At 40.4% G+C, this 25,720-nt stretch overlaps 1 protein-coding gene and 1 long non-coding RNA gene across 2 annotated transcripts in view; one reads left to right on the top strand and one right to left on the bottom strand.

Annotated features, from left to right (window-relative positions):
* Positions 1 to 18,974, bottom strand: part of LOC136866695 (E3 ubiquitin-protein ligase RAD18) — a 145,110-nt gene extending 126,136 nt beyond the window's left edge. Inside the window, exons 1-3 of the mRNA XM_067143809.2 lie at positions 18,783 to 18,974; positions 18,558 to 18,636; positions 2,595 to 3,081 (exon numbers count right to left, since the gene is read on the bottom strand). Coding sequence (XP_066999910.2) covers positions 2,595 to 3,081; positions 18,558 to 18,636; positions 18,783 to 18,830 — 614 coding nt within the window. The 5' untranslated portion in view covers positions 18,831 to 18,974. The remainder of the gene's footprint in view (positions 1 to 2,594; positions 3,082 to 18,557; positions 18,637 to 18,782) is intronic.
* The window catches only part of LOC137499014 (uncharacterized), a 327,147-nt gene that overhangs the window by 282,713 nt on the left and 18,714 nt on the right, over positions 1 to 25,720 (top strand). The window lies entirely within an intron of this gene.

The following is a 25,720-nucleotide window of genomic DNA, read 5'->3' as shown; positions in this document are numbered from 1 at the left end:
CACAGAAGGAAAACTAGATTCTCAAAAGTATCTCAACCTGCTATCAGACCAGGTTCCACAGATGTTAGGAGACTGCAGGCTAGGAGGAACATGTGGTATCAGCATGATGGCTGTCCAGTGTATACTCCACAACATACTACAGCTTGTCTTTGCCGATTATTTCCAAATCACTGGATCGGACATAAGGGACCTGTACCTTGGCTGGCCCGTTCACCAGATTTGACCCCTTTAGATGTTTTCCTTTGGGGAAAATTGAAAGACACTGTTTACAGGGACATACTGACTACACCACATAATATGAAACTACATGTTACTGCTGCCTGTGCTGAAATTTCTGATGAAATGCTAAAACATGTGCATCAATCTTAACGTTCCAGACTGGAAGCTTGTATTGAAGCTGGTGGTCATAATGCTGAACATAACCTTTGAGGGCCAATTCTTTTTTTTTTCTTCAGAATCTGAATAATTTATGTATTCACTTGTTTTCTTAAGTTAGTACTGACACATGAAGCAGACAACTGCTGCTATTTACAATTTTCAAACTATGATAGCTTGTAAACTACTTGTACTAGAATCCTGAAGAAAAAAATAAGCACTATTCCATTAGAAAGATGAAAACTAACACACTCTAATGATTATTAAAATCTGTGTATGGACTATAAATATGAACACTTGGTTGCACTTCGTTTCTGCAAAGGCAGCAAATCAAATAGAACTTACCATTTCCGAAATATCTGGGGTGCAAGTTTTAAGCAATTCACCATGTATATGACTTGATCAGAGGCAAGTTATTTTTGGGCCGTTCACTACTGCTACTAACAGTGTTCAAATCCAATTCATATTTACTATTTGTTTTATGCTGTACCAATACAAACAGGTCTTATGGCAACAATGGGATAGAAAAGGGCTAGAACTGGGAACAAACGCGATCATGGCCTTAAGTGAAAATGGAGTGAAAATGGGAATTCACAAAAACCATTTTCAGGACTGTCGACAGCGGGGTTCTAACCCTCTACGGTATCTCCCAAACACAAGCTCACAGCTCCCGTGACCCAAACTAGTCGTTCGGTAATCCAATGTCTAATTCAGACTTCAATGTGGGTGAAGCTGCTGGTAATCCTAGTACCGAAATAAAAGTTGCCTGGTTATTTCTTAATATATTCTCATATAGAAGTATGGCTTCAGGCCTAACAGGTCCACAACATACCTAATCTTCAGTGCCCGTATATTAATGGAAAAATAATGGGGAAAAAGTCAAATATCTGTTTGTGGTTTTCCTCGACATTGAGAAAGCATATGACAGCATTGCAAGAGAGAAGATATGGGAATGCCTGAGAAAAAGGAATATTCCAGAGGGATTGGTGAGGAAAGTTCAGATGCTGTATGAGAACTGTACCAGCTGTGTGCGACTGGATGACAGACATTCATCCTGGTTCAAGACCGAAAGTGGAGTCCAGCAAGGCAGTGCACTATCCCCATTATTGTTTATCACCATCATGGATGTCATAATCAAGAACATCACGAAAATCTCTGGTGAACTAATTCCAATGGTGTTCACTGATGATGTTATGATCTGGGGAGAAACTGAGGAAGAAGTATAGTCAAGACTCAATGAATGGAAGGTTAAGTTCCAGGACTTCGATCTCAAAATAAGCAAACTCAAAACAGCAGTGATTGCAATAAACAGAGAGGGACGACCAGCGAAAATCATGCTACAAAACCATCCACTAGAAATTTTTTTTTTTTTGCTATTTGTTTTACGTCGCACCGACATAGATAGGTCTTTGGCGACGATGGGATAGGAAAGGCCTAGGAAGTGGAAGGAAGCGGCCGTGGCCTTAATTAAGGTACAGCCCCGGCATTTGCCTGGTGTGAAAATGGGAAATCACGGAAAACCATCTTCAGGGCTGCCGACAGTGGGGCCCACTAGAAATTGTGGAAAGCTTTACATTACCTCAGCAGTGTAATATCTCAAGACACACTAGCCACAAAGGAGGTGGCAAATAGAGTGAAGAAGAGCTCTCACTTTTACCAGCAAGTACGAACACTCCTCTGGAATCCCAAAGTACCAACAAAATCAAAGCTGGTGATGGTCAATCAGTACTTCATACCAATCTTAACCTATGGTATTGAAACCTGCACCCTTCCTAAGAAAGACTCATCAGGGTAGGAAGGAAGCAGGGATTGTTACATCATTGTTAGATCAAGTCAGCAGGTCCAGACTGAGGTGGTTTAGGCATGTAATGAGGATGGAGCCAACAAGGACAGGCATATATTAACTTGGAGAGACATGTGGCAGGGACCGGATGGTGGGAAGACCAAGGACCCACTGGATAGACATCGTAAAGATGGACATTGCAGATCAGGGAAGGACACTGGAGGAGATCATTAACAACAGAACGTTATCTCAATAAGACAGAATGGAAAAGGCTAGTCAACAGTACCCGGGAAACTGGAACTGTAAAATGATGATAGAAGTCATTCCTTCTTTATTTCCAATAATTCACAGTCAAGGATATTAATTCTGAGAATGTCAAGTTTTCAATGTTAATTTTACCTCATCTTCAAATCAATATAATATGAGGGTTCCTTACCTTGACTCCACTGTACCTTCTGCTCTCTTGAGACATGCATCCAGATGAAGGTTGATGTTCTTCTCTGGGACATCCACAGAGCAGACTGGGCAAGACACGGTTGAGACACTAGTCAGTTGTTGTTTTTGCTGCTTCTTAGGACTGAACAGAGTTGGAATGTTCAGCTTTTTCTTTGGTGTAACACACACTTCTGAATTTTTAACAGGAGTCCTTTCTTGGGCAAATGATGTCGAGGGAACAGCTCTCCTGTCAAATGACTGAGAGTCTTGTTCAGAAGTGACATCAGTTGCATTCAGCAGAACCAAGTCTTTATTTTCACTGCTCCTATTTACTAAGTATTTAACGAGTTTATCACTGAGATCTGTAAATATCACTATCAACTCATCCAAAATCCGATTGTTCCGCAGCTGAAACTCTGTAGTTTCTTCGAAGCAAGCAGGACATTGTGTTTTATAAAGCAGAGATTTTCGGATGCAGTATGAACAATCTGAAAAATTCCCAAGTAAATACAATTATTCTTTGATAAGTCAGAAAGAATATACAGAGGGAGAGAATAATGTCAAAAATATATCACAGATAACATCAAGAAGTCAATTAGATATTTTTACAAGTCACAAGATAATTATATTCATGGAAGCTAAATTAATCCATCAGCCGAATGATTTCATGAGAATCTATCAACCTAGTAATGATGAGAGATGATGTGATGGCTGCTTAATTTATCTTTGTCGAAAGTAATAACACTGGTTTAGAATGGCATACTTATATTTTCCTATAGGATGATTAATTATGTGTTGATGGTAATTGCTATCTGAAGAAGTGTCCGGCTTCATGGCTAAATGGTTAGTGTGCTAGCCTTTGGTCACAGGGGTCCCTCATTCGATTCCTGTCAAGGTTGGGAATTTTAACCATCATTGGTTAATTATGCTGGCACAGGGGCTGGGTGTATATGTTGTCATCATCATTTCATCCTCATACAACACGCAGGTCGCCGGGCATAAAATCAAAAGACCTGCACCTGGTGAGCTAAACATGTCCTCAGACACTCCCAGCACTAAAAGCCAAACATTATTTCATTTCATTTGAAGAAGTAAAACAAATTCTCAATCAGGGCCTCTTAACACTAATCATAGGAGAAAGAGGCTGAATTAAGAAAACGGGAAATGATAGGGGAGGGCCATGAAATCCAGAAAAGAAAAAAAAAAAGAATACTTCTAAGAGGTGGCCAGCACAAGGTTGCACTTGACAGTTGTATTTCATGTTAGCAACACTACAACAAGTACCTAAATGAGGAACATCACCAATCAGTAATGATAACCAATTCACTAATTATTTTGGGTATAGTTATATATTTAATACTTATAGTCTATATTCAATTTTGTATAGTGCTTATAACCTTTTATTTACATGAAAAAATGTAAAATTAAATTTTTAATGTAATCATTAAGCTAGCTGCAAAAAATTATAATAATAACAACTAGGAATATCTACAACAAAAAGTGTTTATCTAAAAACCCCAAAATACAACACTACAACACAGTAATCAAACTGAAAAGCCTATTTGCGGGTGAATGTCTAGTACTGAATTACAAGCTGAATAAATTAGAAGTACTGAAAAGAAAAATTATATGGAAAATACTTGGCCCGCTAAGAACTACAGAACTCTGGAAATCAAGAAATAATGATGAAATATAACGGAACGGAAAACAGATACAATGCGGAAGAGGTGACTGATATTTTTTGGACATTTATACTGAATGGATGACAATAGGTTAACCAAACAGATCTTCAAATATCTTTGGAACAAGAAGTCAACAACAACATGGATTCATGAAGTCAAGAAAGATATGGAAAGAAACAACATAAGGGAAGAAGAAGCAACAGAGAGAGAGATTTTTAGAAAGAAAGTGTTAAAAATGTAAGGATTCCAAGGTCGGGAGGGAAAGAAAACAGGCTCGAAATGCTCTGAGGAGAGGAAAAGGAGGCATAGTGAGCAGATGAAGGAGTACTGGAGGATGAAGAAGGAACAACAAATGATGAAGCATTGAAATTGTCATGTGGTCCCTAGAAGACCCAATAATAATAATAATAATAATAATAATAATAATAATAATAATAATAATAATAATAATAATAATAATAATAATAATAATAATAATAATATGCCTCCTTTAATCGATTCTTCCTTAACTTAACCTAGTTCATTTTCTTCATATTTGTTTTTTCTCTTCTCATTGCTGCCCTCTCTTTTGTACATATCTCATTGCTGCCCTCTCTTTTGTACATAATATAATATTTATTTATTTCTTACTGTACTATACCATTACTTATGTGTTATATCTATATTTATCTTACTGTGCCTAGCTATAAGTTCTTCTCTTCGTTTTACGTTCAACAATTTTTCTCGTTTCTTTAGCCTTTATTTTTTGTTTTTATATGTTGTCTCTCTAATTTTGTTAGTTTTTAATTTTTTCCTCTATTTTTATCGTTAGATGTTTTTTCGTCATTATTCTTCCACTTTTCTTTATGCTTGCCTTATGCTACTCTATTGTAAATATGTATTTCATTGCGGAACTCTGTAATTCGGCTTCTCGCTGTTTTGGTTTCCCAAATAAATAAATAAATAAATAAATAAATAAATAAATAAATAAATAAATAAATAAATAAATAAATAAATAAATAAATAATAATAATAACAATAATAATAATAATCCACGCATCAAAGTACCTCAACTAAGGTTAAGTTTTGATAAGTACTGGAAGGTGGGAATCTCCTTATAACTTAAACTTAGTTGTGTTGAGCCAATATGGGACAAAATACGAGATTTATAAGCTGTCAAAGTACCTCTCCAAGAACCTCAAACTCAGGCACTATAATGCGGTAGTAAAACCATCTGATCTATATGCCACTGAGTGTCTCGTGATGACCAGAAAAGGCCCTCTCAGAAAACTAGAAATCAAAGAAAGGAAGATCCTGAGGAGAATACTGGAACTCGTAAGAGAAGAGGGAGGCACCTACAGAATTCGGTTAACGCTGAGCTATACAAAGATCAAAATGACATCGTTACTTGTCTAAGAAAAAGGTCTTCTATTGGTACCTAACCTGCATGAACCCTTGCAGACTTATTAACAGGATCTTTGCTGTGGCAGGTAGAGAGGAAGGCATCCAGGAACGAGTGGATCACTTCGGTCAAGTCAGATCTGGAACAAGTGGGGACCGCCCACGGGTGTTAAATTAAAACAATGCGCAGTTGGGAGAGAGGCCGGGGAGTTACCTTGCTAACGGTATCACCCTCAAGGCTATAAAAGCAGGCCCGGACAAGGGAACTGGCTCATTCTCTTATTCGCAGTTTCCTTGAAGCGAGTTGAACGTCGTATTCGTTCTTTGTGACTTATTTTGAAGTTAGTTGAACGCCGTGTATAAAGACCACTGTGAGATATTCAGAAATGAGGGACCGTGGCTTCTCTATTGTTTTATTAATGGTAAAGATATGCCATGTACGCACTGGCGTATGTGAAAATTTTCTTTAATACATTTCATACATAAGACTAGCATCTGGTAACTGTAAGTGTGCTCACGAGAAATAATATCACTATCTAGCAGTATAAACATTCATTCCGCGTCTGCGAGTCACAAAGTAACGTGTGCGTTCCGCATATTTCTTACCGCTAAGAAGGACTGATTAAAATTAAGAACAATGTAAGGTTTATGGTCCACCCAATCAATACACATCACTTTACAAGCAAAGACTATTTAATATAAAAACATATTAAACATATTTAGGGACATGTTTCATCTCTATTTAAGACTTCTTCAGCCATAAAATTACATGGTAAATTACAAAACTCATTGTTCAGAATTTGAAAAAATGGAGGAACCCAATGCCTTTTTAAGAACTATTTGAGATATGCTAAAGATACAACATACACATTATTTATACAAAATTGTCCTCACTTCTTGCAATTACTTTTGTTATCTTCAATGTTAAAAGTTAGAAATATAACTTGAAATATGACATGCCAGCCATAACGTCTCTTAACGGAATACAAATGTTCATTGTTGCTGTCTAATAATATAAAACGGAAGTTCCTTATGAACTGTTGAGAAAACACTGAAGACAAAATATAGGCTACACATTATTTAATAAAGTAGTTTAACACTTCTTGCAAACAATCTTTCTTCAGTGTTAAATTTGAACGACCTACTTGAAAATGTTACAAGCATTGTTGGTATCTGATAGTTTTCATGTGTTGACTGAGGGAGATTGAAATTCTGGCCTCAGAATAGGATTGGGTCTAATCCATATCAGAACATTTAAAAACTTTAACTCGTATGGAAATTTCTTTCAAAATGAAGCTATTCTTGCAAGCAAGTCAGAGCGAGGTTCAGTCGTGAACCAGCTATAGGAAGTTTCACCAAATTTGATGACCTTGTCTTTTTTTTAAAGGAATATTCATAAGATTTAAGCCATGAATATGGATGTGCTAGGAGTAAGTGATATTCGGGTAAGGGGAGATAATGAGGAAGAGATAGGAGATTATAAGGTGTACTTGACGGGTGTTAGAAAGGGAAGGGCAGAGTCTGGGGTAGGGCTCTTTATCAGGAATACCATTGCACGCAAAATAGTTTCGGTTAGGCACGTAAATGAGCGAATGATGTGGGTAGATTTGTCAGTGGGAGGAATTAGGACAAGAATTGTGTCTGTGTATTCACCATGTGAGGGTGCAGATGAGGATGAAGTTGACAAGTTTTATGAAGCATTGAGTGACATTGTGGTCAGGGTCAACAGCAAGGATAGAATAGTGCTAATGGGCGATTTCAATGCGAGAGTTGGGAATAGAACTGAAGAATACGAAAGGGTGGTTGGTAAATGTGGGGAAGATATGGAAGCTAATGGGAATGGGAAGCGTTTGCTGGACTTCGTTGCTAGTATGGGTTTAGCTGTTACGAATACATTCTTCAAGCATAAGGCTATTCACCGCTACACATGGGAGGCTAGGGGTACCAGATCCATAATAGACTATATCTTAACAGACTTTGAATTCAGGAAATCTTTTAGGAATGTACGAGTTTTTCGGGGATTTTTCGATGATACAGACCACTATCTGATCTCTAGGCCTAGGGTAGAGAAAGTGAAATCTGTCTGCAAACGAATAACGGTAGAAAATCTCCAGGATGAGGAAATTAGACAGAAGTACATGGATATGATTAGTGAGAAGTTTCGAACAGTAGACAGTAAGCAGGTTCAGGATATAGAAAGTGAATGGGTGGCATACAGGGATGCTATAGTAGAAACAGCAAGGGAATGCCTAGGAACAACTGTGTGTAAAGATGGGAAAAGGCGAACATCTTGGTGGAATGATGAAGTGAGAGCAGCCTGTAAACGTAAAAAGAAGGCTTATCAGAAATGGCTCCAAACAAGGGCCGTGCAGACAGGGATTGGTACGTAGATGAAAGAAACAGAGCGAAACAAATAGTTGTTGAATCCAAAAAGAAGTCATGGGAAGATTTTGGTAATAACCTGGAAAGGCTAGGTCAAGCAGCAGGGAAACCTTTCTGGACAGTAATAAAGAATCTTAGGAAGGGAGGGAAAAAGGAAATGAACAGTGTATTGAGTAATTCAGGTGAACTCATAATAGATCCCAGGGAATCAATGAGGTGGAGGGAATATTTTGATCATCATCTTAATGTAAAAGGAAATCATCATGGTGGTGTTGCAAACAGCCAAGCTCGTGGGGAGGAGGAAAATGAAGTTGGTGAAATTATGCTTGAGGAAGTGGAAAGTATAGTAAATAAACTCCATTGTCATAAGGCAGCAGGAATAGATGAAATTAGACCTGAAATGGTGAAGTATAGTGGGAAGGCAGGGATGAAATGGCTTCATAGAGTAGTAAAATTAGCGTGGAGTGTTGGTAAGGTACCTTCAGATTGGACAAAAGCAGTAATTGCACCTATCTATAAGCAAGGGAACAGGAAGAATTGCAATAACTATCGAGGTATCTCATTGATTAGTATACCAGGCAAAGTATTCACTGGCATCTTGGAAGGGAGGGTGCGATCAGCCGTTGAGAGGAAGTTGGATGAAAACCAGTGTGGTTACAGACCACAGAGAGGCTGTCAGGATCAGATTTTCAGTATGCGGCAGGTAATTGAAAAATGCTACGAGAGGAATAGGCAGTTGTGTTTATGTTTCGTAGATCTAGAGAAAGCATATGACAGGGTACCGAGGGAAAAGATGTTCACTATACTGGGGGACTATGGAATTAAAGGTAGATTATTAAAATCAATCAAAGGCATTTATGTTGACAATTGGGCTTCAGTGAGAATTGATGGTAGAATGAGTTCTTGGTTCAGGGTACTTACAGGAGTTAGACAAGGCTGTAATCTTTCACCTTTGCTGTTTGTAGTTTACATGGATCATCTGCTGAAAGGTATAAAATGGCAGGGAGGGATTCAGTTAGGTGGAAATGTAGTAAATAGTTTGGCCTATGCTGACGACTTGGTCTTAATGGCAGACTGTGCTGAAAGCCTGCAGTCTAACATCTTGGAACTTGAAAATAGGTGCAATGAGTATGGTATGAAAATTAGCCTCTCGAAGACTAAATTGATGTCAGTAGGTAAGAAATTCAACAGAATTGAATGTCAGATTGGTGATACAAAGCTAGAACAGGTCGATAATTTCAAGTATTTAGGTTGTGTTTTTTCCCAGGATGGTAATATAGTAAGCGAGATTGAATCAAGGTGTAGTAAAGCTAATGCAGTGAGCTCGCAGTTGCGATCAGCAGTATTCTGTAAGAAGGAAGTGAGCTCCCAGACGAAACTATCTTTACATTGGTCTGTTTTCAGACCAACTTTGCTTTACGGGAGCGAAAGCTGGGTGGACTCAGGATATCTTATTCATAAGTTAGAAGTAACAAACATGAAAGTAGCAAGAATGATTGCTGGTACAAACAGGTAGGAACAATGGCAGGAGGGCACTCGGAATGAGGAGATAAAGGCTAATTTAGGAATGAACTCGATGGATGAAGCTGTACGCATAAACCGGCTTCGGTGGTGGGGTCATGTGAGGCGAATGGAGGAGGATAGGTTACCTAGGAGAATAATGGACTCCGTTATGGAGGGTAAGAGAAGTAGAGGGAGACCAAGACGACGATGGTTAGACTCTGTTTCTAACGATTTAAAGATAAGAGGTATAGAACTAAATGAGGCCACAACACTAGTTGCAAATCGAGGATTGTGGCGACGTTTAGTAAATTCTCAGAGGCTTGCAGACTGAACGCTGAAAGGCATAACAGTCTATAATGATAATGTATGTAATGTATGTATATGGTGGCCTTGCAGCACTGATCTTTGCAATACGACAGGCTATCTTTATAGGCTTCAGATTTCTTCTACCAGAATAGCTTAAGCGGAGGAGGAAGCTCTCACTTCGGTTTCCAACGGATGAGGTCATGGCATAACTGGAGTCTGCGACAGTCTGTTGCAATCTCGGTGCCTAACCCTGCACATCTCATCTCACATGTGCCGCAGGATATGGCTTTGAGACCATAGTGTGAGGGTCACTTCCTGGCAAGTCAGGATCCTCCTTAAACAAATCCATGCCAGTGGTACTTTCCCTACTACTTTCTTCACTTCAATCAAGTCCAACAGCGATGGGGCAAGGATGGTGCAGGCAGGTTTAGGGTAAACTGGGAGCCTCTAGTCCGGACCTGCACGTTTGTGGCAGATGTGTGATGGTCTTCATGAGACCCGGTGGCTACTCAAAAATTTGGTTCTGCGTCTGTGTCTGGGCAGGCCTATTTAGGACCACCGCTGCCCACCCCAATTGGGGAAGGCCCTAGAAAATGTGGGCTAAACATCAAAAGTCACCCTTTCACCTGGCTGGGCAGCTGCACACAGCAGGTAACCCCACATGCAGTTGAAATGTAAAATTATAATTGGACCCTGGAATGTCTGAACATTGCTTGATAATGACAACAGTGACAGACCAGAGAGAAGAACAGCTTTCATCACCCAAGAGCTTGCTAGACTAAATGCAGACATCACTGCATTGAGTGAAAGTAGACTATCAGAAGAAGGGAAGATCGTTGAGTCTGAATCAGGCTATACCATCTTTTGGAAAGGAAGGAAGATAGAGAGGACCGTATTCATACGGTTGGATTCGCAGTTAAGATGAAACTGGTAAATGATCATCAGCTCACACCCATTCCATTCAATAGAAGGCTCATGTCACTCCGTATACCACTCTCCAGAGATAAGTTCATCACACTCATCTCTGCATATGCCCCCACCCTGAAAGCCGATAAAGAAACTAAGAACCATTTCTACCACAAGCTGAACTCCATCATCACCAAGATAGCACCATCAGACCAACTGCTACTGCTTAGAGACTTCAATGCCAGAGTGCGAAGGGATAATCGGTTGTGGGGAAGTGTAATGGGCAAACGTGATATTGGTAATTGCAATGCCAATGGTCTGTTACTTCTCGGCCTGTGTGCAGAACATGAGCTGTTCATCACTAACACTCAATTTTGCCTACCTAACCATTACAAGACAACATGGATCCAACCACGATCTAAGCACTGGCACATCCTCAACTACGCCATCACCCGACAGTGTGACAAGAAAGATGTTCTCATCACTAAGACTGCGAGGAGTATTGATGATTGTTGTACAGATCATAAACTTCTGATCTGTTGACCCAGAATATCCTTCCATCGGAAACCAACTGAGCATCATCACCCAAGCAAGCCCCGAAGCAAGTTTGGCACTTTCAAACTCTCAGATGAATCCACATTATCAGAATTCCAAAATGCGATTATGAACCGAATGGCAAACAATCCAGTATGCACAAATGACGTGGAGCAAGAATGGTCAACACTCCAAAGGGCTATCCCGCCTCCGTAGCGTAACGGTTAGTGTTATTAGCTGCCGTCCTCGGAGGCCCGGCTTTGATTCCCGGTACTGCCAGAAATTTAAGAATGGCAGGAGGGCTGGTATGTGGTTGATATGGTACATGCAGCTCACCTCCAATGGGGATGTGCCTGAAAAGAGCTGCACCACCTCGGGATGAGGTCACGAGTTTCGTCCGCCTCTGTAGCGTAGCGGTTAGTGTTATTAACTGCTGTCCTCGGGGACCCGGGTTCGATGCCCAGTACTGCCAGAAATTTAAGAATGGCAGGAGGGCTGGTATGTGGTTGAAATGGTACATGCAGCTCACCTCCAATGGAGGTGTGCCTGAAAAGAGCTGCACCACCTCGGGATGTGGACACGAGTTTACTTACTATTGAGTCAGCTGAGGAAATCATAGGCTATGAGAAAAGAAAGAGACAAGACTGGCTCGAGGACAACAATGAAGAAATTCTGAGCCTTATCAATGCCAACCGGGAAGCCCACCTTCTTCAAGATCCATCATCCAGTGCGAAGAAAGCTGTGTTTCAAGATCTGAAACAGAAATGTCAGACTCAAATAAGAGAAATGAAGAACAGCTGATGGCAGGAGAAGGATCTAGAACTCCAAAGACTATCTGATGTCAGAGACCTGCGGAACTTCTACGCGGGTATAAAAGAGATATACGGTCCATCTCGCTCTTCAATTGGAACTCTCAAAACAGTTGAAGGTGCTAACACCCTTACCGATGGTAGAGCCATCCTGGAGCTTCTTGCAAGGATCCTGCTTAGCCGCCTGCAAGTCATCCCCGAGAGGACTCTACCAGAGTCTCAATGTGGTTTCTGAGCCTCCAGAAGTACTGTTGACATGATCTTTTGTGCAAGGCAATTGCAAGAGAAATGCAGAAAACAAAAGCCTTTCTATTATGTGTTTTATAACCTAGAAAAGGCCTTCGATAGTGTTCCAAGACTCGCTATATGGGCAGTTCTGAGATGCTTTGGCTGTCCTGAGCATTTTGTGGGTTAGGTGCAAGCACTTCATGATGGTATGACTAGACAGATTGTCCTCAAAACAACTTCTCTGAACCATTCCCAATCACACATGGATTGAAACAGGGTTGCGTACTTGCTCCAATTCTGTTTGCCTTGTATTTGGTGGCCATGTTTTATTAAACAACAGACAATCCCGGTGTAGAGATTAAATACCGCATTGATGGTAGCCTCTTCAACTTGGCCATACTTCACTCGCGAAGACATACCAGTGTTACTAGAGTAACTGAAATGCAGTATGCTGATGATACTGCATCGCAAGCTCTTACACCTGAGGAACTGCAACAGTCAGTCAACAGTTTCAAGGATGCATGTGACCTTTTTGGCCTCACCATCAACGATAAAAAAACCAAGGTACTTGCTCAGCCCTCATCAGGAATTAACATTCCAGAATTTAACATTACCATTCAAACACCAAACTAGAACAAGTAGACCACTTCACTTAGCTTGGGAGTATCTTGTCCAAGAGCTGTACTTCAGAACAGGATGTGGAAAACTGGCTACATGCTCCCCATGTGGCCTTTAGCTTACTATCGCACAGAGTCTTCAGGAATAAAAACCTTACAATTCGCACAAAACTAATGGTGTACCGGCTACCGGCTGTAGTCATCTCTACACTTCTCTATGGCTGTGAAACATAGACCTTATACCTCCGCGACATCAAAAAGCTGGAGCACTTTCACCAGCAAAAACTACACTCGATTGTGAACATCAAGTGCGAAAACTACATCTCTAATGTTAAGTTCTCGAGAAAGCATGTGCTAAGAGTGTAGAAGCATTGGTCACTGGCCATCAACTCAGATGGGCAGGATATGTGAGCCGTATGAATGACACCAGATTGCCGCGCCAGATCCTCTATGGTGACCTCAGCTCCGGTTCAACACCACGGGGTGCCCCCCTGAGACGTTTCAAAGACCAACTGAAACAAACCTTAAATATGGCAGAAATAAACCCACAAACCTGGGAAACACTTACCAAGGACCGTTTACTTTGGCGGCATAGTGTCTGTGCCTCAGTTCAACACTTTGAACAAGAACGCCGTAGACATGAAAATATTAGGTGACAGGAACGCAAACTTTGCAAACCCAACCAAGATCTCCCCGTCCCTCAGCTGCGCGATGTGTGGACGTATGTTCTACGCAAGAATTGGGCTGTACAGTCACCGGAAGTTTAAACACAAACTGCTGTGAATTGAAGTGAGCTATTAGCCAGGAAATCTGTAAACTCGGAAACGAGTAACTGCCGACGACGACTCCTACTTCAGGCGCCCATTAAGAACTGTTCATGAAATGGCTGCAGGCAAGAAATATGCCAGCAAATATGGGAATGACAAAATTAGCCTTACATGTGCTGGCGGTATGTAGTCGATGAGGTCCTAAGGAAAAAAGACACACACATAAACCCCCACCCCATTGACCTGATAGCCTATAGGATGAAGTGAAACATTCTACTTCAGTAATTGGGAAGAACTTGTTATTTGAGCATACCTAATGATAATGTTCTTTAGGTATGCTCAAATAACAAGTCCTCCCAAATTATTGAAGTGGAAGGACTGTTCTGGGAGGATGCTGCTCAAGTAGCTGTGGCTTCATGGAGGAAGAAAGTCAGCCACGTCACAAAATTAAATCAGCAATGGCATCAGTGACTGTGAGGAGTTGATGATTTCCCTCGATGACAACAATGACAACAAAGGTGACGATAGTGAAGGTAATGATCTGGAAGGTATTGAGCATCTACAGTACCAATGTGAATCAGGAAAGAAGAATACGATTTATAATTCTTCATAAATTTAGTAATTTTACTTGTAACCACTTGTGACAATACCAGTGTATATTATTGGTGTACCATATTTAAAGTGAGATTCTTGTCAGCCGATTTCTTCTGTATTTAGTAACGTTGCGATATGAGAACCTCATAGTAGATTTATCTAGTATCATTTTTGTGATAATATATTTTATTATAAACTAAATCAATGTGTTGAAAATGCAGTTGTTATTGGATGATTCCATTTGTATTGTGAATAATCGCGACGAAACTGAAAGCATTTTTCCTATGTTTCTAAAAACTCACAATTGTGAAATCAGCTGTTATTATGGCGACAAACATTCTGCGCAGCTGTCATGCACAGCCATACGCCAGCCCACCTATAGGCTCAAGAAACAAGAACTGGGCAAGGGAAACAGCTAAGGAAGATGAAAGAGAGGAGTTTAAGTCCAAATGGAGTCGGTTCCAGACTCAGCTGGGGCTCTATGGTCGCAACTCCATGCTCACCAGATGAGACCCTCTGTGAAGTAATTTTAATTTCATGTAATAAAGATGTGTAGCAACACACAGGGGTATCTCCTCATGATCATTTGACAGTTCCAGTTTCCTGGGTATTGTTCGCGAGCCTCTTCCATTCTGTCTTATTGAAATACTTTCTGTTGTTAATGACGTCCCCCAGTGTCCTTCCCCAATCTGCAATGTCCATCTTTACGATGTCCATCCAGTGGGTTCTTGGTCTTCCCACCATCCAGTTTCCTGCCACATGTCTCTCCAAGTCCTGCCTAATTACATGCCCAAACCACCTCGTTCTGGACATTCTGACCAGCTTCCTTCCTAACCACATTATTCCTTAACTTGTCCAGTTTGGTTTTTTGAGTTGTGGACCTAAAGAACTTCATCTCAGATGCCTACAACCTTGATGAGTCTTTCTTAGTAAGGGTGCAAGTTTCGATATCATAGGTTAAGATTGGTATGAAGTACTGGTTGAACATCACCAGCTTTAATTTTGATGGTACTTTGGGATCCCAGAGGAGTGTTTGTACTTGCTGGTAAAAGTGAGAGCTCTTCTGCACTCTATTTGCCACCTCCTTTATGGCTAGTATACCTGGAGATACGAGGGTGGGGGCAAAAGTCATGGCAACTATTTTTTTCTTGAAGATACCACTCCAGTTGGAAAATGTGACATATACAGACGAAAGGACAAGGTGTTAAATACATGTGTGGACAATGAATAGCACTGAAATATCGTAATACACTAATTTATTACGGTAGTATACAGGGCAATATGGCCTTCCCTGTACAAAAGAATGACAACACAGTACACATAAAGTTGACATGACAAACCTGGGCCTAAAGACCCTCAAAGTTGTCCCCTGCTACTGACACCACACGCTGCCAATGATGTGGGAGGCGCTGAATACCACCTGCCTCAGCATTTGCCACACCATGTGTACTTTTCTATTTTGAGGTTTTTAAAAAAGCAGAATGATATGAAAAAATATGCATACTGTACGCTCACTTTTAGTGATAGATTTTTGTACTCGGTTGAGGAGTAAGAAGGGAGCACTGCCGGTTCCGGTAATACTGCCAACTGGATGGAAATGAAATCTGAATTGACTCGATAATACGATCGATCGATATGAATTTTCTAAACCTTTATTATCTTACGCCAACAACTATGTCACACAATATATAATACTATATAACATATCCCGATGCAAAACGTGTTCCTAGCATGAATTCTATAGTTTGGCTTTGCTGTGTACATTAATATATTATACATTAATATATTATTATACAAGACGTAAAGCAGCTTCAAACTAGCCCCTCCAGGGTCACAGTAGAATTGGAGTTTAACAACAGTAAGAAATTGAGACGAAGCTCCCTTCTCAAAAAGTGAACGGCAATCAGTTTCATAGTTCCGCATTAGACTCAATTTAGGGCACATTAAGCAAGCTCAAAATAAATAACAGGTGGTGGTGGTGATTATTGTTTTAAGAGGAAGTACAACTAGGCAACCATCCTCTATATAACACTAATCAGAAAGAAAAAATGGAAGGGATCCGACACTTCGAAAAATGAAGGTATCTGCCAAAGGAAGACTAGGACCACGAAGGGCGTGAAAATGAAAGACTCCCTAGCCCTCGCAAACCTAATAGCGTCGGGGCCGGAAAAGAACAAGAGTTGACCAAGAGAGGTCGGATAGGATAGATGAAAGTGAGGAGCCTGGCACAAGTAAGTGGAAGCAATGCCAGGACTCAGCTTAGGGCCTCGTGGTCGCCAACCCACGCTCCAAAGTTCAGAGCCCCTGAGGGTCAAAATAAATAACAGCCAACCTGGAAGGAGTGAAAGAAATGAACATTCAACAATAATTGGAACAGTGTCAGGAAGTCAATCATTTAAAAAAAAAAAAACTTTTAACTGGAAGACAAACAGATATTTTTAGTGTAACAGAGTTGAAACTTTTAACAACTATTCCAATGAATAGATATAGCTTTTTAAGTAAGCTAACTATGTATTCATCCTGTCTCATTTCATCAACCCATTAACCCCCACATTGTTTTAACATCATTTTAATTTAATTTATATTCAAATAGTTTTTAAGGGGAACAATGTACCTGAAAATGATGTACTCAGAAACTTAGCGATTCACCTAAGCTTAACAACAGCTGAAGATGTTCTCAAGTGACAACGAAACATGTACTGTTTATAATTAATTCATTTGCTAAAAAGCAAATAAAAAGTATCAAAAAGCTGGAAGATTTTCAATCACTGTAAGTCTCTGTGATTAGAATTTGATACGGAAAATGAAGCCGATTACTCGCAATAATGTGAAATGTCCGATTATTGACTGCTTTCAGTACCGCTCAGCATAAGGAGTAGACTTTGTTCAGGTATGTGTATACAGACTAAAATTTCACCGCTCGTTGACATAAGTTGCTCCAGTAAATGGCAGTGCCACCCACCGTCTGAAAGTCTTACAGGGTAGATTTAAGCTACACTAGAAGGGAATGATTGGTAGAAGAATAGCAGATAAGATCGTTAGCACAAGATCTGGACTGGTTCTTGCTGTGCGGACGGTTAAGATAGGATCTAGACAAGACCATTGGTCTGGACCGGTTCTTGCCATGCGGACAGTTAGGATAGGATCTGGACAAGACCATTAGTCAGGACGGTTAGAAGTCGCGAAGCGGACCTAGGCCTCTAGTTTCGTGTGGAAACACGATTGGTCTGATTTCCTTTATATGGTGTTTTTTGTTTGGGCTTTTATTCAGCCGGGGTTGGTAACGCAACGTATTTATCAGGATTGATGGCAATGATGACGCATTCTGTTCACGTTGACCAATAAGCCATGTATGATGGCAGGTGCTGCTCTTTATTAGGTTACAAAAGTAAATGTACTTCTGGGGGCGGGATGGTGAGTTCCTAGACATCACAATGAACACATCTGTGCTCTAAAAGGAATTCCAAGTAAGATTTGCATTATTTTCACTTCCTTATGGTAATGTTATAAACGTTGGGCTGCGGGATGTAAAGTTTTACCGCAATATTTATTCCCAAGTAAAAATTGGCATCTTTCCTGTTCTTGTTACATACCGGTACTGAACTTGTCAAATAAACTTCCCAAATTAGAAAATGATGAAGAACCATTCCTTACTGTACAGAAGAAATCTAAAAGGGCTGCACGAAACTGTCAACTTAATACAGGACATTCCATAAAAGCGCTTAACAAAACTACGCCTATTTGACAAATGTGTTGACTAAATTTGATCAATCAATGAATCACCGCTGATCCACATTCAGGAGGCACATTCCCTATCAGTTGTTTACCTCGTATTTTCTTCAATAATTTCAAAGAAGTTGGAAATGTATCGAACATCTCTGTTGGTAGTTGGTATTTTATTCCAATCCCCAATTCCTCTTCCTAAAAACGAACACGTGCCCCAATTTCTCCTCTTGAGTTCCAACTTTACATTCATACTTCCTACTTTTAAAAACTCTATTCCCAATGATTCGTCCTCAAACGGTCGTACATTTCTTCTAACTTAACTATTACAGTCTTAAAAAATGTGTTAAGTGTTATAAAATATCTTAATTTCATACTGTTTAACAGGAATGAAAAAAAACAGTAAACCGAGAGTGAACAGGTGAATAACAGCATACGTAAGATTTCACAAATAGCGAGCAGAAAATAAGAAAGGTCCTAATACACACGACACTAACAATTAATAGGAAATAAGTCTACAAAAATATACGTACAATTGTGCGAACACGGGGTTATAAGCGCAGTCGTTAAATATTCATAGCAGATTCCACACTTCAGAAGTTCTCCCATAACCTGAAAATAACAATTCTAATTATAAAGATCGACTTAACCAGGCAAAGATATGTAAGGTACTCCCAAATACCACAACATATACAAATATATCATCCATCCAAAATATGCATATCATCTACATCAAAGCATCTAACCTAAAAACCAACCTTAAAACTTGATAATTCTTTCGGCAGAATATCTAGCGTGTCACACATTTTAATTGGAGTATAGGGGAACTTCCTTTTACAGATTTAGAAACGAGTCAATCATATTTTAACACAAACAGAGATACAAATTGAAAAAATATATTTGAAGTTTATGAATGAGATAAAAGAAGGCAGCCATATTTTCCCGCCACGCCACGGGTATTTATCCAATATCCTAATGATTCATTACGATTATAGTTGTGTCGATTCGTGAAACAATCGTTCGTTTGAACGACTAAAAATAATCGTAAGAATCGATTCGCAGGATGTATGTGCGATGACCGTGGCCAAATACAGTAGAGACTACTGTATTTGCCGTGGCCTACGTTTCAAAGGCCTGGAACGTTGCCTTCGAGATATACAAGGCCGGGAAGTGGGCGTTAGTCCTGAGCATAAAAACCGTCCACAACCAGGTTCGTAGTACCGCCGCCAGATGTCTCGACATCGTGCTATAGTTTTCATATGCTGTAGCGTATTAACATATGGAGAAAAGTGTTTTTAATACGTTTACTTATAGATTTCACTTACTGTTAGTGTTCAAATGAACTCGAAGTAAATTTCATATACTCTATAAAATGTGGTATATCGTACTGTAAGTCCAATTCGTAAAAAAAAAAAAAAAAAAAAAAAAAAAAGAGAGAGAACAGTTGGAGTTTTCAATCATTTCCAGCCGATCCAGTTTTAAAGGAGAAGTGGATAATTGCTACATCCGGACGGGGGTAAGGGGGGCAAATTAGGTTCGCTTTGGTCGCCTGGGACGTCATCCAGAGTCTGTAATTTGCATTTTAAATATTGAGACTTCAGATTATTGGTTACAGATTCATAAGATCACTTCACTGCTTCCGACTACCGCATCAAAAGACACGAATTAGTCATATGTTGGCTTTTCGAATCGTAAAAACTAGAATAACACTCCTCATTAAAGATCACCTTGTGGTGGGGGCGATAGAATAACACCCACGCTGTCCACAGCCTATCGTAAGAGGTGACTAAAAAGGGCCCCAGGGCTCTGAACTTTGGAGCGTGGGTTAGCGACCACGGGACCCTTAGCTGAATCCTGGCATTGCTTCCACTTACTTGTGCTAGGCTCCTCACTTTCATCTATCCTATCCGACTCCTCTTGGTCAACTGTTGTTTTTTCGACCCCACGGTATTAGGTTCCCCAGGCCTAGGGATTCTTTCATTTTCACGTGGTCCTTGTCTTCCTTTGGCGGATATCTTCACTTAAGTGTCGGATCTGTTCATTTTTCCCTCAGATTAGTGTTATATAGAGGACGGTTGCCCAGTTGTACTTCCCCTTAAAACAATAATCACTACCACCACCACCAGCACCATCTCGTTGATGGAAACCTCCATTACGAAGCCATGAATTTGACATGCGTGGAGGTAACGTTAGGATCCCTTATCATAGACGAAATGGCTATCAAGCCCAGAGTACACTATAATCGTAATCCTGATCAGCAACAGTTCTAGAAATAGGCCTACTTGATGAGACGCTCGAAGGTAAGCTAACTATTCAATTCGTGATTATTCTATTTTATTTCAGATGTACTATTTTTAATAGGCCTAATATATATGGAAGTTTTTTGCTATTGGTTTTACGTCGCACCGACACAGATAAGTCTTATGGCGACGATGGGATAGGAAAGGGCTAGAAGTGTGGAGGAATCGGCCGTGGCCTTAATTAAAGTACAGCCCCTGCATTTACCTGGTGTGAAAACGGAAAACCATCTTCAGGGCTGCCGACAGTAGGATTCGAACCCACTATCTCCCGGATGCAAGCTCAAAGCTGCGCGCTCCTAACCGCACGGCCAACTCGCCCGGTAGTTTTATATTATCTTAGATGCTATTAATATTAAGAATGACACCATGCCTTTTCAGAAAAAAACCTGTCACTCTGGAGTTGTCTTCCTTGGCCATGATATGTGGCGTTGCCTACGAGATATACAAGGCCGGGAAGTGGACAGATAGAAATGCGGGTCGCGAGTAGTTTTACGAACGTCCGCTAGAGGTCTCGACATCTTGCTATGCTGCTCGCGCGAAATACATTCAATTAATAGTACATGTTGGTTTCTAAAGACGTAAAAATCTACAAATAATGAAGTTAGGACCACGTAAATGTGATTTCGAGTGGTTGGATGTAAAGTAAGGCAAATTTAAGTGGTATTGGGAATTATTTTAGGCGAAGTCAAGTGTGATAATTAATAAAAGTAATACATTAAAAATGACTTACCATGACCACTGCTCGTATCACTCACATTTTTAAGATCTTCCAACTTAAAGGCTTTGTCCTGAAGTTCTTTTGCAAGTCATGAGCATCTGTAATTAATTGTATGAGCTTCATTGTCGAGTATTGGTTTTAAAAGTTTTGTAATGAGAGTTGCAATCAGTACTCTGATCACACTCGTCAAATTTGAATGTCTGAATGAACTTTGGACCAAAAAAACGTGAAGTTTTTAAACTAAATTCGTATTTCCCAGATAACGTAATGAATGACGCGTAAAATTCAACATATTTTCCAGGAAGTAAACAAATTCTTTTGAGGGGTACCGTAATACTCCACGATCTTTCATCCTAATGAGGCACATCAATGGACTGTCAGTAGTGGCCGAGGATATCTGTCCCAAGCATGATTGACAGTTGGAATTTTCTTCCGCAACTCGAACGAGATAACCACATATCATGGCCAAGGAAGACAACTCCAGAGTGACAGGTTTTCTGAAAAGGTATGGTGTCATTCTTAATATCAATAGCATCTAAGATGCGGTTAGGAGCGCGCAGCTGTGAGCTTGCATTGGGGAGATAGTGGGTTCGAATCCTACTGTCGGCAGCCCTGAAGATGGTTTTCCGTGGTTTTCCATTTTCACACCAGGTAAATGCTGTACCTTAATTAAGGCCACGGCCGATTCCTTCACACTCTTAGCCCTTTCCTATCCCATCGTCGCCATAAGACTTATCTGTGTCGGTGCGACGTAAAACCAATAGCAAAAAACTTCCAGATATTTTAGGCCTATTAAAAATAGTACATCTGAAAGAAAATAGAATAATCGCGAATTGATTAGTTAGCTTACCTTCGAGCGTCTCATCAAGTAGGCCTATTTCCAGAACTGTTGCTGATCATGATTACGATCATAGTGTACTCTGGGCTTGATAGCCATTTCGTCTATGATAAGGGATCCTAACGTTTCCTCCACGCATGTCAAATTCATGGCTTCGTAATGGAGATTTCCATCAACGAGATGGTGCTGGTGGTGGTGGTGGTGATTATTGTTTTAAGGGGAAGTACAACTGGGCAACCGTCCTATATAACACTAATCTGAGGGAAAAAATGAACGGATCCGACACTTCAAAAAGTGAAGATATCGGCCAAAGGAAGACAAAGACCACGTGAAAATGAAAGGATCCCTAGGCCTGGGGAACCTAATACCATGGGGGTTGAAGAAAACAACAGTTGACCAAGAGGAGTCGGATAGGATAGATGAAAGTGAGGAGCCTAGCACAAGTAAGTGGAAGCAATGCCAGGATTCAGCTAAGAGTCCCGTGGTCGCTAACCCACGCTCCAAAGTTCAGAGCCTCTGGGGCCCCTTTTAGTCGCCTCTTACGATGGGCTGTGGATAGCGTGGGTGTTATGCTACCGCCCCCACCCACAGGGGGATCTTTAATGAGGAGTCTTATTCTAGTTTTCTTCGATTCGAAAAGCCAACATAGGCCTAATTCGTGTCTTTTGATGCGGTAGTCGGAAGCAGTAAAGTGATCTAATGAATCTGTAACCCTTAATCTGAAGCCTCAATATTTAAAATGTAAATTACAGACTCTGGATGACGTCCCAGGCGACCAAAGTGAACCTAATTTGCCCCCCTTACCCCCGTCCGGATGTAGCAATTATCCACTTCTCCTTTAAAACTGGATCGGCTGGAAATGATTGAAAACTCCAATTATTCTCCCTTTTTTTTTTTTTTTACGAATTGGACTTACAGTACGATATACCATATTTTATAGAGTATATGAAATTTACTTCGAGTTCATTTGAACACTAACGGTAAGTGAAATCTATAAGTAAACGTATTAAAAACACTTTTCTCCATATGTTAATACACTACAGCACATGAAAACTATAGCAAGATGTCGAGACATCTGGCGGCGGTACTACGAACCTGGTTGTGGACGCTTTTTATGCTCAGAACTAGCGCACACTTCCCGGCCTTGTATATCTCGTAGGCAACGTATGTGGTTATCTCGTTCGAGTTGCGGAAGAAAATTCCAACTGTGAATCATGCTTGGGACAGATATCCTCAGCCACTACTGACAATCCATTGATGTGCCTCATTAGGATGAAAGATCGTGGAGTATTACGCTACCCCTCAAAAGAATTTGTTTACTTCCTGCAAAATATGTTGAATTCTACGCGTCACTCATTACGTTACCTGCGAAATACGAATTTAGTTTAAAAACTTCACGTTTTTGTTGTTCCAAAGTTCATTGAGGCATTCAAATGTGACGAGTGTGATCAGAGTCTCATTACAAAACTTTTAAAACCAATACTCGACAATGAAGCTCATACAATTACAGATGCTCATGACTTGGAAAAGAACTTCAGGACAAAGCCTTTAAGTTGGAAGATCTTAAAAATATGAGTGATACGAGCAGTGATCATGGTACGTCATTTTTAATGTATTACTTTTATTAATTATCGCACTTGACTTCGCCTAAAATAATTCCGAATACCACTTAAATGTGCCTTACTTTACATCCAATCACTCGAAATCACATTTAGGTGGTCCTAACTCCATTATTTGTAGATTTTTACGTCTTTAGAAACCAACATGTACTATTAATTGAATGTATTTCGCGCGAGCAGCATAGCAAGATGTCGAGACCTCTAGCGGACGTTCGTAAAACTACTTGCGACCCGCTTTTCTATCGGTCCACTTCCCGGCCTTGTATATCTCGTAGGCAACGCCCGGAAATAGCAGCGATATACCCAATCACAGTCTTGCCCTCTTTGGTCTTGGCGTCTTGCCTAAGCCACGGACGAGTGAGGTCGCATGGAGTGGAGGGTCCCGGGAGTGGGAGGTGTGGGTGAAAGTGTCGAGTGCAGGAAGGTTGTGGAGAAGTGTGCCGACAATGATTAGTGGAGAGCAGTACAGGGCGACGGTAGGAAGATGGCAGGGAAAAATGAAGAAGTGAAATTAGGAGGGTGTAAAATGGATTTGGAGAGAAAAGGTGAATTATTGCTATCAGCGGTGGTGATTATAATTTTGCTATGCATTGGGGGGGGGGGGGGTGTCGGGCTGAACCCAGGCCCGACCTCTAGTAGAAATTAGTGATGAGCGATACCGTGATTTGTGAGTCACAGAGTGATTTGATATCGTGATTTTCTGATATCAGTGATTTTTAGTCGTGACGTGATCACAATCACCGCATCGTCCGTGCTGCTTGGTGCTTGTTATTTGTAGCTTGTGATCAAGAGAATGCCTTGTTATTGTGACTAGGCTATCTCTGTGTAAACATTTATAAGAAAATCAGCAACCTAAGGGTTTGTATTTAATAAACAGCCTACATTTTGGTTGCATTACAGACACGGTCGTTGCCAATTTACTTCTAGGCGTACAAACATAATCATTTTATTATTTACATTCGTTTTTTGTAGACATGCCGAAGTTCAACCAATATGTCAAGGAAAAAATAGGATCAACATTGGTAACAGTCGTGTTTTATACTGTAACCGATTATTTGGTATGTGCTAGGAAATGAAATTCTACACATTTATCTGGCACAAGTGAAAAATATAATGATGAATGACTATTCCCAGCCACCTAATGTAAGGTTAACGATACCAGTGCACCTTTCCCTAGATACCAGTACCGGCAGTAATTTAGAAAAATATATGGTATGGAAAGGCGTTGACCCAGCTGCGTGAGGGCAATTGGGAAGCTACAATGAGGAGCGGTCTAAAAGGCACGGCAATACACTTGAGGGATGTGACGTGCTGACCACACGGCTATCTAATATCTGCAAGCCTAGAGCTGCGCAGCAGCTGTAAATGAAAGCCAAGACCTTTCGAGGCCTGGAGTGTTCTTGTTCTTAATTAACTTTAGACCTAGTAGTGGTTTAAATGAAATAATTCAAAATTACAAATTTTATTCATTAGCTATTCCTTATCTTAGTCTAATTTTCATCACATTATTGTGTTTTAGATTTCACAAGAGCATGCTGATAGTGCTAGTCACAAAGCAAAATCAACCATGAAAAGTAACACTGGACAGAGTCTGCTCACACAAAGTATACCTCCCACAATCCACAGTAGTTTCTATGCTCATATGTTTAGAGCCCTAGTTGCTGAAAATATCCCCTGGAATTCTGTGCATAGTCATGTTTTCAGAGATTTGTTTACAGAAATACACCAACAACACATACTTTCAACATGTACATTAAAGAAAAACTACTTAGATATAGGAGGTAATTTTGCCAGTCACAGAGGATATTTGGGAGTCCTGACATAGGGTTCTATGTGGACAAAACCAGCAACTCTGTGGGCAGGTACATTGCTAATCTTGTAGTAGGAAAACTGGAACCCAATTGGCATTTACTGCTCTCCTTTGTTCTAAGCAGCTTCAGAAAATAGAGCAAAGCATTGTGTACATCATCAACAAGGGGTTCCAGTTGTTGTATCCTGGGAGTGTTGATGATTATAAAGACCTTCTCCTTGTCTCCAATGCTGCTTCCTACATGATTGCTACTCTACCTCTCGTTAAAACTTTCTACCCTTCTTTAATGTCCATGTTACTTGCATGGCCCATGCCTTGCACAGACTCACAGAAATAGTTAGGGCCAAGTTGCCTGCAGTAAATAATCTGATTTCAACAACGAAGAGAGTGTTCTGTAAGCTTCCATCAAGA

The sequence above is a fragment of the Anabrus simplex genome, chromosome 3 (genome assembly GCF_040414725.1).
Source record: "Anabrus simplex isolate iqAnaSimp1 chromosome 3, ASM4041472v1, whole genome shotgun sequence".
Taxonomy (NCBI): Eukaryota; Metazoa; Arthropoda; class Insecta; order Orthoptera; family Tettigoniidae; genus Anabrus; species Anabrus simplex.
The sequence above is the reverse complement of the archived record's forward strand: the minus strand, read 5'-3'. Positions and strand labels throughout refer to the sequence as shown.